General features: G+C 42.1%; 1 protein-coding gene and 1 long non-coding RNA gene across 2 annotated transcripts; one reads left to right on the forward strand and one right to left on the reverse strand.

Moving 5' to 3' along the window:
* Positions 1 to 1,833: 1,833 nt before the first annotated feature.
* Positions 1,834 to 6,957, reverse strand: LOC141573130 (uncharacterized). Its single transcript, XR_012498725.2, has 4 exons — positions 6,835 to 6,957; positions 6,280 to 6,333; positions 3,940 to 4,157; positions 1,834 to 2,315 (listed from the first exon to the last, which is right to left on the reverse strand). It is a non-coding gene; the product is annotated as an uncharacterized LOC141573130 (long non-coding RNA).
* PMAIP1 (phorbol-12-myristate-13-acetate-induced protein 1) lies at positions 6,887 to 12,116 on the forward strand. Its single transcript, XM_019729355.3, has 2 exons — positions 6,887 to 7,306; positions 10,495 to 12,116. The coding sequence occupies exons 1-2, from the start codon at positions 7,249 to 7,251 to the stop codon at positions 10,599 to 10,601; spliced, it is 165 nt and encodes a 54-aa protein (XP_019584914.1). The 5' UTR covers positions 6,887 to 7,248; the 3' UTR covers positions 10,602 to 12,116.
* The last annotated feature ends 7,431 nt before the right edge of the window (positions 12,117 to 19,547 follow it).

Consider the following 19,547-nt stretch of genomic DNA (forward strand, 5'->3'; position numbering starts at 1 on the left):
CAAGAGGACTCAGTGTTCACTTTTGAACCATACACATTTGAAGTTTGAGAACATGCAGGTGGATGTGGGAAAATTCCATGTTTGAAATGTGGGTGGTATTGGACAAAATCTATGAGAATGGGCTGTGAGAATGCATGAGATTTTGTAGGGGAAGAGTAAGAAGTCGGTGACTTTGGAATGGCCTGTTCCAGGAGGAGGGCCAAGAGATGAACAAGGAAAACCAGAATGCTTCGGACGATGCTAATTCTTAATGGTGTTGATTCCTCTTCTTCCTCTTCCTCTTCCTCTTCCTCTTCCTCTTCTTCTTCTTCTTCTTTTTAAGGAGGGCACAGCCCACAGTGGCCCATGCGGGGATCAAACAGGCAACCTTGGTGTTATCAGCACCACGCTCTAACCAACTGAGCTAACTGGCCACCCCTGAGTTTCTAACCGTTTAATTCTAGAGGTTTATTGGTAAAGACAAACACTTTTATAGAAAAACAACAACAAAAAGGAGAGGCTTATTTTAAATGTCCATTGTCTGTGATCTCTTCTGATTGTTGTCAACTGTTCTGTCAACCAAGAACTTTAATTACTCTATTAGCTCTGTGAATTTAGGCAAATGACTTAACCTTTTTTAGCTTGGGTTTTCTCATCTGTGTGTGGAGAACTGGAATCTTAGTCCACAAAATTTTTTAGAGAAGTTCCTTCTCAACATACCCCACAAAATCCATGCATTTACTCAACAAATACTGCATTTGTCAAGTGTCTACCATGAGCCTAGCACTATGGGTCTGGGCACTGGGCATAGTGGAGAACAGTCATGTAAGGTCTGAGCTCACGTGGATTTTGCTCTCAAAAGGGGAAGTTCCTGACAACAAACAAGTCAGGCAACTAAATAAAATAGATTTCATGGTGGATAGTCCTTTGGTGGGTGGGGAGGGGCCATTTTAGATGAGATAATCTGGGAGGGCCTGTCTAAGAAAATAGCATTTGTTCTGAGACCCTAGTGGCCAAAAGTATGTAGACATGGAAAAATCAGGAGAAAGAGCATTCTGGGCAGAGTCAAGGGCCATGTCCCCGAAGCAGGAAGGAGCTCAGTGAGTTTGAGGAAGAAGCCGGGGGAGGTTGGTATCACACGTGTTGGTGTTCTGCTGCCCTCCCAGGGTTCACAGTTCCTCTGTATTAGTGACACTCAATCCACGGTGTGGGAGGGATTGTGGATTCGATTAGGCACGAATGATGGTAATCTAGAACTCAGCCTTCATCCATTTCTAAGTCTATCTATATGCAGAAGTGAAATTGTATCCCCCCTTCCCCCACCCTTGAAGGCAGCAACTGTCAATTATCCACACAGCTGGATAACAATTCTGTTTGCTGGTAATAACACTCAAAGCTTCCAGACACTCAAAACATCTCCTAATTCCCTGTTCCCCTCTTCTCACCAACTGTTTTTGTTCTGCCCCTTCTGCCTCCCGGGGCTCATGACAATCACACATTTTAGTTCTGCCTCTTTCTCCTTCCACAGGGCAAATGCCATGGGTCGATTGTGTGTTTTTATCCTTTTGTCCTGAGCCTATTTTTCCTAGGGGTTGTGGCTTCTTTTATTTTCGAGAATAATTAACAAGGCCCCCTTTTTTTCTTCCCCTACATAGATTGTTGACATGGTGAAATATAACACTCAACCAGAAAAGTATACAAAATACAAATTATGTTCACTGAACTGCTGTGTAAAAATATTTCCACGTGTTACAACATCAAAATAAATTATAATCCATTTTCATTTATTTGCTGCTAATTCATAACATTGTTATTTCTTGAACTAGACTAAAAGCTACATGAGGTCAGATATCATTTCTGAAGTGCTTTTTCCTCATCTCCATTCATGTACCAACATCATCTTAGAAGCTTGTTAAAATGAATATTTCCGGGCTAAGGCCCCAAAGATTGTCATTTATTAGTCTGAGATCAGGTCTGCATTTTAAATAAGTTCATCAATTGATTCTGAAGTTGTATTTACACAGATTACACTGGGACAATAATTACTTTCTACTCTCACACAGGACTGAATTACCTTCCTAGTAGTCATTCGATAGTAACTACCTAAAGTGATTTTATCATAATGAATAAGATTCTAATGAACATAATATTTATGAATAGTTTATTCTATTAAATCCTCTGTGCTAGTTGGATTTATTTACTTGTTGAAACTACATTAAATGCAGTGCATTTCAATCTTCAGGCAGTCCCGACCTCTCTCCATCCTTCAGCTGGTGCTGTTGAACATATGACTGCTCATTTCTCTTCTGGAATCTTTTCAGTTAAAAAGCACAAACCTGCTTGATGATCGTTATCAGTGATAATCCAGAAAAAAGAAACAAACAAATGGAAAATAATTAGTAAACGAGGGAGAATAAAATGAATAGAAACTTTGGGAAATGAAAATAAAATTTCTCCTCTGTTTTCCACATTTTATAACCTGCTTATATATTGCACTAAAGAAATTAAATTTACTTTCCAGCTTCATAAAAGCATATATGGAAAACTTGTTGAGTGGCAAGCCTGGGTGGGGTGAGGATGGGGTCACACCACAACCTCCAGCTTCGAATGTACAGGGTATACCTATCTTCTAAACCTGTTCCCTCAGGAGGCATCTTATTTCTTACATTATCTATACTGCTTTTGAGCTTTATTTCAGGCTGCTTAAATCCATTGTCAAGTTTACTAAGGGAATTTTGGTTTCTAAAATGTGCAAATTACAGGGGTAGCCAGTTATCTCAGTTGGTTAGAGCGTGGTGCTAATAACACCAAGGTTGCCGGCTTGATCCCTGCATGGGCCACTGTGAGCTGCACCCTCCTTAAAAAAAAAAAAAAGAAAAGAAAAGTACAAATTACAAATAAGAGGAAAGGTTTATTCGAGTACATAGAACTTTTTTAAAAAGGCAATTGGTAAAGGGAGATGTTATAGATTGAGATGAGTCCCCCCCAAAATATGTTGAAGTCCTAATTCCCCACTACCGCCCACCTGCCAACCTATGAATGTGACCTTATTTGGAAGTAGGGTCTTTGCAGATGTAATCAAGTTAAAATGAGGTCCTATGGGATTGGTGGGGGCCCTAATGCAATGACTGATGTCTTTATAAGAAGAGGGAAATTTGAACACAGACACAAAGAGGGGAAGGTCATGTAAAGACCAGGACAGACCCTGGAGGGATACATCTAGAAGTCCAGTGTTGCAGGAACCGCCACAAATTGGAATTGGCAAAGGAGGATTCTTCCCCTGGAGCCCTCAGAGAGAGCATGGCCCCGCTGACACCTTGATTTCAGCCTCCCAGCCTCCAGAACGGTGCAAGAATAAATTTCCATTGTTTTAAATCATCCAGTTTGTGGTGCTTTGTGATGGCAGCCCCAGAACACTAATATAGGTGAAGATGTCAATTACATTTATGCTGAAAAATATCAAGTCTTGCTCTAATAGAAGGGGGTCCTGTCCCAGTCAGGAAATGTGAGACTTTTAATAAGAGCGGTTAAAACAGTGAGTCTGTTGACACTACCATCAGGTATGAGAATTCCAGCAGGACCTTCACTAGTCACACTGTCTCCAGTCTCAGCTCAACTAATCTAGTCACACTGCAGCCAGGGTGAGCTCTCTAGAATCTGATCATATCGCCCACCTCCTTAAAACCTTCAGTGGTTCCCCCCACCCCCGCTGCTTCCACAATAATACCCAAATTCCTCAGGCAGCTTCTCTCCCCATTTACCTCTCCCCATTTCCCAGTGCTCTTCACTCTCTGCAGGGAACACACTTCTTCCCTTCAGCCTCATTGCTTGGCCAACTCCTATTTATGCCTCAAGTCTCTATGTAGATGCCCTTTCTTGCTTCATTGACCTCCCATGGTCTGCAATAATTTCCCTGGCCCAGCTCTAGGCACATCTTATTGTACCTGCCTGTGTGGTTACCTGTATCAGCCTCTAGCCTCGTCCATAGACCAGAAGCTTCAGCACCACCAGTATGTTTAAGCAGCAGAATGTTAAGGCCGGCTAGATCTCCAGAATCACAGGCGAACTTGAACAAGGCAGGCTTTCGCACCATGCGTTTGTAAGGTATTGCTCTTTTCAACACAGGTTCCATGGGGGCTGGAAAGCACTTTCTCCCCGGAGCCTAACCCAGGGTCTGTCTTAAAGAAAGATTTAATCAATTAATGCATCAGGGTGATTTCGTGTTAACAAACATGCTCTACAGGAAAAGACAAACAAGTCCCCTTTTACAGGAATCAACAGACTTAGGTTTATAGCCTATACGTATAATTCTTCACAGGCTTCCTTTAAATTTCCCCGTTATTCATCTCTCATGTCTTCTTGTCTTCCTGTTAAATCCTATTTTCCACATCCTATATGAGTGACTATTCTATTACTAATCATGTTTGCTGTTTTGTTTTCCAGTATATATTTTTTTAACATGGGAAGTGACAACACAAGCATGACCAGATTTGCATTGTCATTGTTGAACAAAACTTATATCTGGTAATAGTAGTAGTAGTTAAAAAAATTGTCACTCTCACCAGTCCCCAAAACAACAACAACAACAACAACAACAACAAAAAACATAATAGGGGATTTTAATGCTTCATGAGAAAATTTTATTTTATCAGCACCAGTGGTCAAAATACCTCCATGTTTATATTTCTTGCAAGTTCTTATTAAATGATACATCACTTTTCCAGAGACGTACTGGGGGTGCCAAAAAATGTATACAAATGGCCACTTTGGTCAGCGTTGCTCAAGCAGTAGTTTACCGTCATCAGAAGTGTCTGGACGCTGATAGTAACCACTTTGAGCACCCCTTCTAATTGCAGAAGTCAAATGTGACGTGTGTTCATCTTTGGTTATCGGTATATATTGAGTATTACAATTTTAGTAGTTTTCCTTTCTTAAAATGTGTATCCATTTTTGGGGCACCCTCTGTAGATAGTTAAGAAAGCCTTTTCACATTCAGCTTCGATTTCCCTTAATAGAATGTTGCGTCTGAAAAAAAAGACTGTGAGGTGTCTCAAATTCAACATCTTAGAAAGTCCTCCATAAATGGCTGATTTTGACCCCTCTCTGAAGCCCACGTCCCCCCACTTGCTCCTTTCTTTTCTTCCGAATTTGCAATTCTCTAAAAGACACAGCCTGCCTAGGTTTGTGTGGACCACGTGACCAACAGGCTTTTATAATGCTAAAGTTTCAGGACCGGATTGACACACCCTTTGTAGGTAAACAATGACATAATTTGTTTTTCTTTTGTTGAATGTTCTCATTGCCTTTCCGCCTCCATGATTGTCTCAGAAGTTTACTAATTTATCCTATCAGAAAGTTAATGATGTTCCTTCAGTATGAGGTTCACCAGAACGAGCCTTGAGGAGAGCCGCAGTGGTTTTGGGCTCTCCAGCAGCTCCGCAGGGCTTTCTTTGTCACGTGGTAGAAAACTCCCGAATTCTCTTACTCCCAATGTGTTTACCACACTCAAAACGAAGTTGTTTAAACTCAATCGCAGTTTTGTTCCATGCTTCCAGTGTTGTCTATACTTCTGCTGGAGCAAGCCAAAATAAATAGTCGCAGATTTGTGTTGATTGAATGATTTCAGGTAAATAAACAAGCTCAACTGCCTACTGGGGCCAGATAATGTAAATGAGAAAACAAACAGCAGGGAGTGTGGCTGACAGGGCCTCCAGCTCCCTAAGGGAAGAAGCACATTTGGAATACGGATCGCAAGTTTGAGGAGCTTCTGAGTTTCCAAAGGACGCCAGAAATCCAGGGTTTTAATGCAGTCTCTCAATTTTAAATGTTGGTAACCAATGCAAACGTTCACAAGACATTCTGCAGACCAATCCTGTGAGCCAAACACTTCTACTAGGAAGCCACGCAGCTCTAAGCAGCCAATTTGCAACCTCTGCATGAAATAGCCGGGCTAATAAGCAGCACACATTTTCTCAGAAACTGGTCACGGGAAGGCTGTAGTGGACAACAGCTCTGGCTCCGTGTGGGCCTGCCTGGGTTCAGATCCTGGCACTGCTTTCTGCCTCCGTGAGCTTGAATAATTCACTTCATCTCGGTAAACCTCAGTTTTGCACCTGTGAATTGCGCAACACCACCAGGGTAAAAATGCCCGTTTCTTGGCGTTGTTTTGAGGACAGGAGAAAATGCCCGCTTAAAAGCCCTGAGCATGAAGCGGACCTCAATACTTGTTAACTAACCCGAATTACTTCTTTTTATAATAATGGAATTAGTCAAGGGCCAGCCACACATTGTGCAAATTACCTTCATACTCCCAGGTAGCTCATTCCTCCCTCCACAGAAGCATTTGAAAGTTTTCTGTAGGATAAAGCACTTTTTTTTTTTTAGGTTACTTAGCATCCGGAATGAGCAATATCGACCTATCCAGAGAGGAAGCCCCCTCTTGACACACACACACACACACACACACACACACACACACACGCACGCACTTCCAAATCAAAACAGTGTTTCAATTTGTAGCTAACTTCCCAAGTTTCAATCTGGTACTTTATTTACTCACATGGCCTCTGGCATCATGCCTACTGTTATTAAACTTCTCTTCACTGCACTTTCCTGAAACTACCCACGCTCTCCGAGTGTAAAAAACTTGCCTTTCCAAACTCTTTGGGGGGTTTGTTTACAGAAGTCTATAATTGCCCATTTATGATAAGGGCGAAGTTCCCGGCCTCTCCACCCCCAACTTGCCTGCTAGGAAAACCTTTCTCCTCCCCGGACTCCTGAACCCCGCTACAACTGCCGCTGACTCCACCTCAGATTCTCCGTCCCCACCCCTTCCTCCCTCACCCCGTTTGTTACAGAAGTGATTTCGGGACTGGGCAAGGTCTCGCCCGCCAAGCGCCCTGCACCTCCCGCCGAGGGTCGGCGCCGCCGCCGGTCGGGAACGTGTTCGCGAGGTGGCGCGAGGTGGCGCGGGGTTCCCACACCCCCACCCCAGGCCAGGCGCGCGCACCCCGAGCCACTGCGGCTCGCGGGGCGGGGAGAGGGGCGGGCCTGGCGTCTAGTTTCGCTACGTCATCGGGAAGTCCCTGTAAAAACGTGAGCTTGGGCTCTTGCGTTTCCCCAGAACCCCAGGTTCTCAGGTGCTCACTGAGTTCGGTCCGCCCGTCCGGCTCACAGCTCGCGTCCTGCAGACCCAACGTTGCAACCCAAGGTTGGGGGACTGAGTTCCCCGGAGGTCTGCAGCAGACTTCCCGCCGGCTGCTTGCGGAGATGCCTGGGAGGAAGGCGCGTAAGAACGCGCAGCCGAGCCCACCGCGGGCCCCGGCAGGTAGGGACCAGATGGGGTCCGCGGCGATCCTGGCCGGGGTGGGGGCCGGGGCCGCGGTCGAGATCTCAGTTTGGGTGGGGTCAGTCAGTCTGCTCTGGGCCTCAAGGTCCGGCGGGGTCTGCGTCCTTGCACGTGTTGTAAGGGCGCCTACTGGAAGTTCTTCAGGGGTTTTACCTAGGACCGTGGAGACGGCGAGGGAGGGAGCCCGGTCTGGGATTGGGATGCAGCTGCGTTTTAGCGGATGCAAAAAATCTCTTCTACGCGCGCCTCGTGTCCCTACTTGCCCTGCCTCAGGGCCACCGGGGGAAAAAGTGCAAGTGCGGGCGTCAGCAACGAGGAAAAGTCATTATCCCAGCAGGTGGGGAAGGGAGAAGCTCCGGGAGCCGCCTGGCCGCCCAGCACTTCCTACGGCAGGGCCTCACCCTCCTGAGTCGTGGGGCGTCGTGGGCCGTCGAGGGCCCTGCTCCGAGCATTATCACTCGCTTCACTCCCAACAGGAACAAAAGCAGTGAGGACGCTTGATAGGATCGCAGCTCTTCCACAACCGGCTGAAGAGTGGTGGAGGCCGCAAAGGGCCCATTGCATTCAGGGGCCCAGAAAGTCTTGCTTCTTTGTTAAGAGTACATTGTATAACGTTTGAAACAATCGATATTAGTTGCGGAGTAGGGAGAAAGAGCAGCAGTTGGTCCCCAGTTTTTAAGATCCTTCCATTCCTCTCCCCCGCACCCCCGTAGCACCATCAAATAACTTAAGGTCAGCTCCCACCCCCCCATCCCACCCCCGCGCCCTTTTTATAAATCTTATCAAACAAGGCAGTCATCTGTTAAGGGGCAGTAGCAAAAAGGCAGCAAAGCTTTGGCCTCAAAACTTCGTGTGGGCCATACTGCTGTTACATCAGCTAGTAATAGGCCCCCTTTTTAACTTAGTTTCATTTTATAGAGCCCTAGGGACTTGCAAAGGAAGGGGTGCATTGGCAATTTGGCCATGGCTAAGTTGGCACCAGACTGCTCTCTCTGGCCTTGCTTGGGAGGGAATAATTTTTCTAAAATCTTTTGTGATGTCCAATAGTTCTGACCATGTTTTGGAAAGGTACACTTGTGCGTAAACTTTATCCAGCCAACTTACTTAGTTCCCAAGAACAAGGAAGAGTAGAAAGGTCCCTCTTAAACTTAATTAGATAGTACTATATGTAAAAGTTGAGATACAAGTGACATATAGCATTGTATTAATTTTAGGGGTACAACATAATAATTTGATATGTGTGTGTATTGTGAAATAATTACCACAGTAAGTTTAGTTAACATCCATGACCACACATAGTTACAATTTTTAAAGTACATTTATAGATGTGTAACTGTAACAAAAAGATTAAGGAAACAAATAGGGGCTCTTTTCTGCCTTTTTTGGGGGGATGAGTGCAAGGGGTAATTTTTCCGCTTATAATTCAGGGCTTCCAAAATTGTATGCAGCATAATTTTTTTTTTAAGGATGGTAGGTTAATATATCCCACTTACTGCAAAGAACATGACTGTAAATTCAAATTCATTCAATACCTCTCTAAATGTTTGATTTGTATCTTATAAAGAATGGCACCTTAGGATATTCATTAGGTCTCTTGTTAGAGATTATGAAAATTTCACCCGGCTCTTGTAAAGAGAGAATTTTAAAATACCCTTTATTATAAATTTACAGCTTTTCATTTTGAGCCTAAATAGGGTCTTTGCAGGGTCTGTTTACAAAATAAAACCAGATTTCAATTTGTAGTCATACTGACCTTTTTTTTACCCTTCCGCCTCCCCCACCCACCCACCTTCAAGCCGTTGTTTCTCAGTCTAGTTGTATAGGACACAGTTCCCTGGCCCATGCTGGTATTATGAGCCTCGCGCTCCTGCAGGTTGAGGTAGTCAGTCGCCGTAGGTTGGCAGCTCACGGAGGCTCTTGCTGGCTGCCGGCCACTCATGCTGCTTGTGCTGGCCACTGGCCGCTCAACAGCAGCCCAGCTCTAGGGAGTGCCATTGTTCACAATCTTAGCTGTAGAGGGCGCAGCTTACTGGCCCATATGGGAATCCAACCGGTGACCTAGGCATTAGGAGTACTAGGCATTAGGAGCACGGGGCTCCCACCACCTGAGCCACCGGGCTGGCCCATCATAATAACTTTTAATGTTCGTGGTCATGATCTTGAAGTGGACCAAAAGACCCTGAGTTGCTCATTGAAATATCCACAAAATTGAAATTATGGTCAGTATATATTTGGTGTTAATTTCACTTGCTTAAAAAATTTACTTGGAAATTAGATGATAAGCAATATTTTTCTTAAATTAATATCCAGTTGATTACAATATCTGTATCCTAAAAAAGTAGTAAATGTGTGAAGTAAATATTACTTATTTTCTGCTTCAGTTGTCTCCGTGAAGGCAGTGGATTGATAGAGGTTGGGTTTGGAGGAAGAATTTGGTTTAGAGTAAAATTTAAACTTCTGAATTATTTTAGAGAATGTGGGGTTAATTTTAGAATATGGTTTTATAAGTCTTTTATGAGAAATTTTTAGAGGTTTTTTAAATAAGGAAAAGAATACCTTTAGATTTGCCTATAAATGAGGGCATAATCTGAGCTATGTGTTATCGCCATTTAAAGAATAAGTCCTATTTGAAAACAACACTGAAGATTTTAGAATTTGACTTCTGTTCCCCAACCCACCTTAAATGAGATAAAAAAGGATGACATCACCTGAGGCTGCCAAAGTCTCACTGACTCTGTGGTAATTGACATCTGTTCTGCTGTGTTTGGCATATTCTGTTCCCCAACCAACCTTAAGTGAGTGAAAAAAGGATGACATCCTTTGCCTGAGGTTGGCAAAGTATCACTAATTCTGTGGTATTTGACATATTAAAACTTTGTGTTTCAAGGTAACATAACAATTGCCTCATCCAGTATTCTTTTTTTAAAAAAAGATTTCAAAGTAGATGTCTATTTTTACCTTAACTTGTTTTTCTTTGGTTTATGAGTCACAGTGCCTTAGTATATGTCACGTGTGTGTGTTTTCCATCTCACATTAAGAAAACAGGTGTAGTGAAGCTAACTTTTTAAGAGAAATGCTTCACAGGATAAATACTCAACTTGTCACGCTTGCTGGTTACAGTTTGGAATGTTGTCGGTGCAATGCTCATGTTTTGCTTTCCTTTTCAGAGCTCGAAGTTGAGTGTGCCATTCAATTCAGGAGAATTGGAGACAAACTGAGTTTCCGGCAGAAACTTCTGAATCTAATATCCAAACTCTTCCGCTCAGGAACCTGACTGCTTCTGAAGCCTTCTAATGAGGAGCCTCCTTTAAAATGAGATTCCCCAGTAGGTGCATATTTCAGCAATTAGAGAAGAGACTGCCTTATAGTGGAGAAGAATGTGAAGGAGCTCTCACTTGCCCTTGGAAATGAAGATGGAATACATCACAGTGAATTTCTACTAGAGGTTTCCCAGAAGTCATTCTTTGGGAAACGAGAACATTATAAAACCACTTTGTTTATTTTAAAGCAAAAATTGAAGAGCTTTGAAAATACAGAATGAATTATTTATACGTTTTGTTTTTGCTTAGAGAATTGTTCTAGTATTTTTGCTGAAGGTTGCTGCCTAGCACAATGTAAGAGGAATTGACGAAATGATGAAAATGTGGCCTGGGGCCAAGAAATAGAATATGTTCAGTTTTATTTCTACTTTGGGATGACAACTCCAGAACAATGTGTCATATCTGGTTTATATACATATTATCTTGTTAAAAGTAAAATTTTCATTCTGAGAACACTGAATGTCATAATGAATGTTGATTTCATAGGTCACTACAAAATATCAAATAATTTGATAATTTGTTTCTTTTGACTTTGCTATGTATTACTTCTGTTCAGGTGACCTTTAAGTAAATGTGTCCCTGTGGGTCTTAACTGAAAAGTATGTATTTTGAAATATTTGATAGAAGTTATAAGAGTGTTTCTTGGTGCCAGTGAAATTCTTGCGGTTGAATATTAAAATATAAAGAGCGTGGAGAATTTGCATAACCAGGAATAATTTTAAAAAAGTGAATTCAACTTCTTATTGCTGTAATTAAAACTTAGTAAAACAGATATTCTAAAGTAACCATAAGAAAATGAATGTGTTTCTAAAGTTTCTAAAATCGGAAGTTCCCTTTCTCATACTAGTTAGCGTGTATCCTAGAAATAGTGATCTTTTAAGAGAAATTAGGCATGTTTTCATAATTGGGATGTACTTAAAAAAAAAAATGGAACAGATTCCTCTTCCAGAATGAATCCCATTTATATACATAAATATACATTTTGCATTAGAGTGATGTGTAGATTCTGAGAAGGGTTTCATGCATTATTTTTTTAATTAAAAGGCCAGGCTATCAACAAAGTCCCCAAATATATATTAAAAAAAGTGATAATTCAATTTCAGCAATAATAATCTTATTTATTTTACCTATTTATAATTAAAATATTTTTGGTTTAGTTTAAAAATGTTTATTAAAGTTACAGTTTTGGGTTATGAGGCAAGGATTTTATAACTACTTGAACTCTTATAGTAAGAATGTCTTAATATAGACTATAGTCACTTTAGATAAAAAATTACCTCAGCATCCATTTTTCTTCAGTATTACTTAAGGCGTGAGTTTATTTAGTTGGAAAGATTTGTGTGTGTGTGTGCCTAGAGGCATATCCTTTGCCATATGGATATTTATGGTCTATAATTATATTTATACATGTATATATACTTTTCAAACTGCATACTGTAGCTGTAAACCATTAAAAATTATCACCATTCTCTTTTGTGTTTAGTTTTTCATCATGTAAGCTACTGAGTGTTCATTATGAAACCAAAAATATTCTATCTTAACTGATTTTCATCGGCAGGCACCTTTTGAACACACCATCCCCTCTGTGCCAGTTCTGTGGTAAGAGTATACGGGGACATTTAGCATGATCTCTGCTGTCCTGGGAGAGGAAATGGTGCAAAGTAGGAAATTAATGCCAGGTGTAGATTTTGAGTGCTGCTGAGTGCCTTACATTAACGCCGCCGGGAGAGTGATTAATTTAATAGCCTACTGAGATTCATGATCTAATTAGAGGTACGGTGAGTCTTGGATGTTCGTGAGTTTGCCAGGCAAGAGGAACTTCTGGGCAGTTTCCTTTTAGTAACCTCAAAGCTTTTCCCTACTGCCCCCACCCTGAGCAGCAAGTATTGCTTCATGAGAAGCTAGTCATGTGCAGAAGTAGGTGTAACTCAGTGGCCTTCCTGTTCCAGTGAGAACTGAAACGATATCCCCCAGTAGCTCTGTAGCTTTGATCTAGGAACCACATCTTCCACCCCTGCCCTCAGAAAGTCTGCTGAAATCATGGAAAGTAAATTACCTTGTTCCATTGTGTAATGGTTAGCACTCTGGACTCTGAAAGTAAATTGCCGCCCTTAAGTGGGGAGGGCGGGAGGAAGAGTTACAGGATTTAAGGGCGGGAGGAAGAGTTACAGGAGGAAGGTGACGAGGAGAAATGGCAGCTAGAGAACTGGGATGAAGGGCCGTGGAGACAGCCATACAAACCAGTATCACCAATACCACCGGCTCCCCCAGAGGAAGGACTTTGCATAGCAGGAGCAGGAGGGGAGATTGGTTTCCTAAAAGGTGGGATCAACCTGCGTGATTTGATTGGAGGATAGAGTAACTCCTGTCCCTAAAGCTCTTTGCATAGTGTGAATTAAACCATTGGTGCTAATGAGTTTTGCTAAAAGTAGCCTTGATTTTTAAAAAATAAATATAAAGAGTAACACAAACGCTTAGGCACAATTTACAGGTTTCAGGTATGAGAACTATGTAACTTTGAAAACTATATTTTGATGTCAAATAATTCCCAAGATGTCCACATAATTGTAATTGTATCTGATGGCTGACAAAAAGCATCTAGGAATTTAAAAAAAAATACTTTGACTTGCATTTATGTTTAAAAAAACCTCACTAGTCTTGCATATTTGAAAAATCTATCATCTATTATCTATCTGAATAAGTTGTTCTTCAGTCTAATGATCCCGTGCACTGTGATTTTGGTTTTTTTAACCCTTTGCAATTATTACACACACACACACACACACATCCTGGGCAGGAACAGCATAAACTGAATATCCTGTCAAACTACTCAAACCTTTGTCAAATGGAATGATCCACCAGGAGCACAACTGAAAACTTGAAGAGAGTATGTTGACTTGTAGTGAAAAGGTGCCAAGAGCACCCCACTTTGGAATCCTGAAGCTGGACATTCAAAGCAAAACCATCAGTGAGCTGTGTGACCCTGAACAAGGCAGCCTGTCGGAGGCAGTTATTCCTCTGAAATCGAGAGGACCAGATCATCTTTAAGGTCACTAGTGACCTGAAGGAGAAAATGGGATGGCAAAGGGGGCTGAAGGAGGTCTGCCCCAACACTCACCGTCCTACTAGCTCCGCTTCTCAGCTTCTCACTTCATTTCACACAGGGTAGGAGAGAACTAAAGGGTTTGTAAAAAGAAGTAGGGAACTGACTGTAAAGAGCCCCTCCTCCCCCCACCCCACCCCCCAAAAAAATCTATTTTCCAAGTTTTCTTCTCCTAAACATTGATTCTAAGTCCTGGAGCAGACTGGGTGGTAACTTCTCGGAGTTGGATGTATTTTCTTGGAAATGAGAACTCCCCATGCATTCTGGCTTCCCTGATGGTGTGTCATTATCTGGGCTGCTTCTCCTATACAGGTAGCTAAAAATAGAAATGGGGTCACCTGACAGACCACACCCTCCCGTGTGATCACTTGAGTATTCTCATGTAATAGGTCATGGCTCAAAGACAAAGCCTTGGTCAAAACAATCGGGAAACTCATGTTAGCTTCTCTTTTAAGGAGTTTCAGAACTCAGTTTAAGAAATTCCCAGTGAAACAGTCACACCACCTACGTCTTTTCCCGAATAAGTCTGGGTCCCAGACCACCCCCTAGTGATGAGAAACTGCACAGTGCATGGAGCCAGGGCTTGAGTTTGGGTTAAAAGTAGACTGTGCTTGGAATTTCTTTTCCTTTTTCTTTATTTTGACATATTTTATTCAAAGACCAATCTGGTCACACATGGTCCAGGAACATTCAAGTAATAAACCCCAAAGAAACAGATGTTAAAGATTGGTCTTCAGACATTATTACCAATAATACCACGCTGGCCTGGGTTTCGCAGACATAAAAACACACCCACACGTCAGTGGCCACCAAACCATTCGGCAGTCTTTAACTGTGAGCTGTTTGAAGTTACAGGTTTGTGTACAATGTTGACTATTATTTTCAAGCTCTGAATAAGCTGTAGGGATGTCAACAGGAATTGGAGGAACAGCTCAACCGTGGCATAGTGCCAAACTGTAGCCAATTGAGGTTTTGAGTGAGTCACAACAGTATTTAGCTGAGTGGGGGACTTCCCTGTATGGTGCTGGACAAATCGGGCCAGGCACAGTTACAGGAGGGAAAGTCCGTGACCTCGAACGGCTGACTGAATCGGCATTTCTTGTGTTTTAATAAAAGGCTTCTCTTTTCACTATGCTGTCTCACTAATGATCTCTAATGGAGATTATAAGATTTGCCCATTTCCAATTTCACATCTATTTTCAAAACTACAAAGTTCCTCTCATCACAACTGTTACTGACTTTTGACTTTCGAATCTGCCAGTTACTCTTGAAGGACTGAAGGATAAATTGCTTGATCTCAATTTTTAAATAAAATGGTGTAAAATATACTTATTTCAAACCACCTTGAGAATCAAATGAGGCGAGAATATGAGTGGTGTCTGGCTCAAAGTCATGCTCAGTAAATATCAATTAACTTTTCCTTCAAGATGGATGGTTCGATATCAGCTTCCTTACAAAGCTATGGAAGGCTTTGCCCAATTAAGATTAATAGATGAAAATGAAACCTTTTGAAGGAAGGCAGTAGGGCAGAATTGGAGCTGGAGAGGAAGTGGCAGTTTTTCCCTTGATGAGGCCATCTGTTTTTCATTTGTAACTTCTTAGTGATGGCAAAACGTTTATTTTCACCCCATACACAATAGATTTCATGAATACTACTGAATTGCCTGAAGCCCCTTATATATATATTCATATAAAAATTTGGGTCTTGATTTATATAATCAATACAAGAAGATCCTATCTAGTTATTTTGGACTTGATTAATTGGGTAAGTCCATGTCAGCAGGGAGTCCTGAAGGGCTGGTGGGGGGCTCTCACCTGAGATGAAACTGAAAATTCGTTAATTTGGAAGACTGAGGTCAATTCCTGGCTTCTTTGTTTTTGGCTTTGGGGAACTTGAGTTGCATCACCCACAGGGTTTCCATAGGGCGAGTCTGAGCGAACCAAACTCTCACAAGACAAAAAACGATTTCCTGATCCCCCATGATGAGCCAGGCACTTTAGAAGCATATTTTTATTAGTTCATCTAATGCTCACGACAGTCCTATTTGGAAAACATGACTATCTTTGTCACTTTATAGTAGGGGAAACAGCTTCAGAGAATCAGCAATTTCACCAAATCAACTGATAACGTGTGTGGAAGACTCAGGATTTGAACTTGCTGTTGGCTTTTCCAGCCACCACAAAACAAGTGCCTCCCCTGGAAGGTCGGGGAAGGGCCCCCATTCCAGAGCAAAGCTGGTTGTTTTCCAGCCCAGAGACTCATAAAATACAGCCAAGTTTTATATCGCTGGGTTTTCTGAGACTGGAAGGTTGATTATTAAACCAGAGGATATGTGAAAAATACTGATAAGTGAAACAGTCACACCACGTACGTCTTTTCCCGTTCAAATGGCTCTCGCACAGCATTACATTACAGCTAGTTGCTTTCCAACCTCCCCCGATGAATACTGCAGCTTCTGGAAACTTGTCTCACGTTATTCCTAGAGCGAGCGGTCGGGAAGGTGATGATGGTGCATCTGGTCCCCGGAAGGGACTTTGTGATGGGCGAGTACAGAATTAATTCTGAAAAACACACTCCCCGCCGGCTCGCTTTTTACGAGCTAACGCCCAAGCAGCACCTACTGAGCAAGACCTGCAGGAGTTATTTGTAATGGGAAAGAAAAGGATTCAAAAGAGACTGTTAAAACAGCAATTTGTGTGTTTTGTCGGTTCCCCTGTATCCGGTCCTGTTTCAGCAAAGCCCAGCAGAGGTTAGGAAGGAAGAAGTAATTGCTGCCACCACTTTTTTTTTTTTTTTTTTAACCAAACAATAGAGAACATCTAAATGAACCAGCCTGCATTCTTGGTGATTCATTTGCACAAGTGTTGGAGGAAGGGCGAGTGGTTTTACCAAGGTTATTTTTAGTAAGAGATTCCCAGATCCTCTGTCTTCAGGAAACATACACATTTATCAGTTCATCAGAAAGCAGAGGGGAAAAACAAAACACCACCTTTGCTCATTGTTAAAAAAAGAGACCCATCCAACACAACATAGCTTGTGAAATTAAAGTAAGAAAAGACACTTCTTTCCTCCTTTTGAACGTTTTACTGGTGTCGCATCATAAAGACTATATTTCTGAGATTTAGCAAATCAAGACGAAAACTTTTAGGTAATTTTTAAAATGTAGTTGCCGAAGAATATAAGGAAGTCAGGCGATTACTACACAAATGACTCTTTGTGGATCTGGGAAAGTACCAGCCTGGATGATAAATCTAGGCTTTTCTTCCAGCGCTAACATAAAACAGGAAGAAAGGTATTGGTAATATAGCCTAGATGTGGCTTACTTGTAAACCACACTTTTTCAAGAAAAAGCTGGTGAAATTAAAAAGTGTATTTTTCTACATGTTTAGAAACACTTATAGTTTTCAACCCAAAACGCTGTTACAGTCACACTGGAGCTCTTTTCATAATAAATATTGCTGGTGGGCTATAGGTATTGGCACCTTTCTTTGTTACAACATTTTTTACCATTGCATCACTAAAGACTATGGAATGTTCCCTGCTCCTGGTTTGCCGGGGACTACCCTGGGTTTAAAACCGAACATTTCTTGTCCTGGAAATGCCTTCAGTTCTAGGCAAACCAGAATAATTGTGTGGTCGTAACGTGTTGGCACATGTACCTTTAGCAGATTTAACTCCAAGGAACCTCATGTAAATAAACTATGTCCCACTTCTTTTTCCACTTTTGCCTCATTTGTGAGAAGGTAAAGCCCTGTGGAATCACGTTTGTAAGGGGATTAAAGGAGGTCATGGAGGAAATGCTTTCAGGCCGGGGCCTGGCCGTTAGTAAACCCCTAACACATGGTTGCTGAAAAACATACTCTGGGGGATTACAAAGAGTTTACAAAAGCCAAATGTTATCATGGTTTTATTGGAATTATCAAATACATGCTGAGTGAAGAGATGAAGCAAACATCCTCTCTGATGTGTGGCTAATTGCAGGTTAGTAGAGGAGACAGGTGAGCACAACCAGATGAAATAGCTGTAAATGGTCCAGAATTAAGTCATAAACCATGAAGGTGTTCACTGCAGAAAAAAGTCAAGTAGGGTCAAGTATTTTTTTATTTCAAATAAAGACGTTGTTGATCAGGTATTTCACTATCAAAATCTCCAGTGACTTGGAGGTCTTCGTAGGCAGATCTACCAAGGTATTATTGGGACGTTTCTCCAAAGGTCAGTCTTCCCCAAACGCACTGTACCTTTTCCCATTTTGTAATCTGTTTTCCATTTCCATTATTTTTCATAGATACTTTTCTTAAAGGTCACTAGCGGCCTGATTGCCACATCCCCGGGCCTCTTTTTATGTTGCATAATGCTCCACCTCCGGGCATCACCTCTTCCTTTAAACTTCCTTTAAACTGATTAGCATACCACACCAGGCTCCTGGGTCCTCTTAACTTATTAGCAAGTTCCTCTTTTCTCTTATTCTTTAAATGTCAGTTTCCCAAGGTTCTGCTTTCAACTGGTTCTCTAAGAGTAATGACCTCACATGCCCCCTTGAAGTTCATCGATTTCCAATTTTCTGTTCCATTTGGCTTCTTCTCCTGGGTACAGGCTTGACTGTCTCCCTGCTACATTTTTTCATTTTCTAGGATTTGTTTATGCTTTTCATTAATTTGGATTCCTTTCCTTCTCATCTTTGCTGCTCAAAGCTCCTTTATCCTTCAAGGTCAATGTCAAAAGCCATTTCCTTTGAGAAGTGTTTTCAGATTACCCAGATCAGAAAAGACATTCTGTTTTTTGTATCATAGCACATTTTTCTTATCATGATCCAACACTTTTTTCACTCACACATATATTAACTGACTTTATGTTTGCTTCTCCAACTTAATTATAAGCTCCTACATGTATAAAACGTAGATCTAATTTAGTTTTTAATCCCCAGTATCACTTAGCAAAATGGCATTCATTCACCTATAAAATAATTTGACCATTTGTACCAAGAACTGCATTGGATCCTAGAGATACAAAGACGAAATAAGGTTGCAGGGGGTGCAACCATCCCATGTGGGAATTGAACCAGCAACCTTGTTGTTGAGAGATCACACTCTAACCAACTGAGCCATCCAGCCAAACCTCTAGAAGCTCAGCGGCAACTTGTCTTCAATCTAGGTGTGGAGGGCGCAGCTCACTGGCCCATGTGGGAATCAAACTGGCAACCCTGTTGTTAAGAGCTCACACTCTAACCTACTGAGCCATCCAGCGACCCCTATAATTAATTTTTTAAGTACATTGCTAAGAGGTGAGGACAAAGTGCTGTGGGAGGTCTGAGGCTCATAAAGTGTGTGTGTCATGGAGGGTGGCATGCGGAATGTCATGCGGGGTCTCTGGTCCTGCTCCCCACATAAGAACGCAGGACATGGTGAGGCCAAAAAGGAACACCCACAGAGCCATAGATAGGGGAATCACACTACTATATTCTCGGTAGCGGCAGGGTTGGAGACACAGGAAGCAGGAGCCACACTATCTGCAACCTGCCGTCCCCTTTTCTGCCAACCAACCAACACCACTTGCTAGCTGCAACCTGCTCTTGCTAGCTCAGCCACCATCTTCTTGCTAGTCCCCCATTTTGCTGCTAGCATAGCCACAGCAGTTATATTAGTGGCCAATGGCTCACTGGTTACAGCTGACGGCCAACCAGCCACAGCTGATGGCCATCCAATCACAGTTGATGGCCATTTACTACCTGAGTCAGCACCTTTCCATGTGAGGCCGAGAGCCTGGAAACTGCACTCCTGGCTCTGTCCCCACAGTGTG

The sequence above is a fragment of the Rhinolophus sinicus genome, chromosome 4 (assembly GCF_057876585.1).
Source record: "Rhinolophus sinicus isolate RSI-liver-muscle chromosome 4, RSI-T2T, whole genome shotgun sequence".
Lineage (NCBI taxonomy): Eukaryota > Metazoa > Chordata > Mammalia > Chiroptera > Rhinolophidae > Rhinolophus > Rhinolophus sinicus.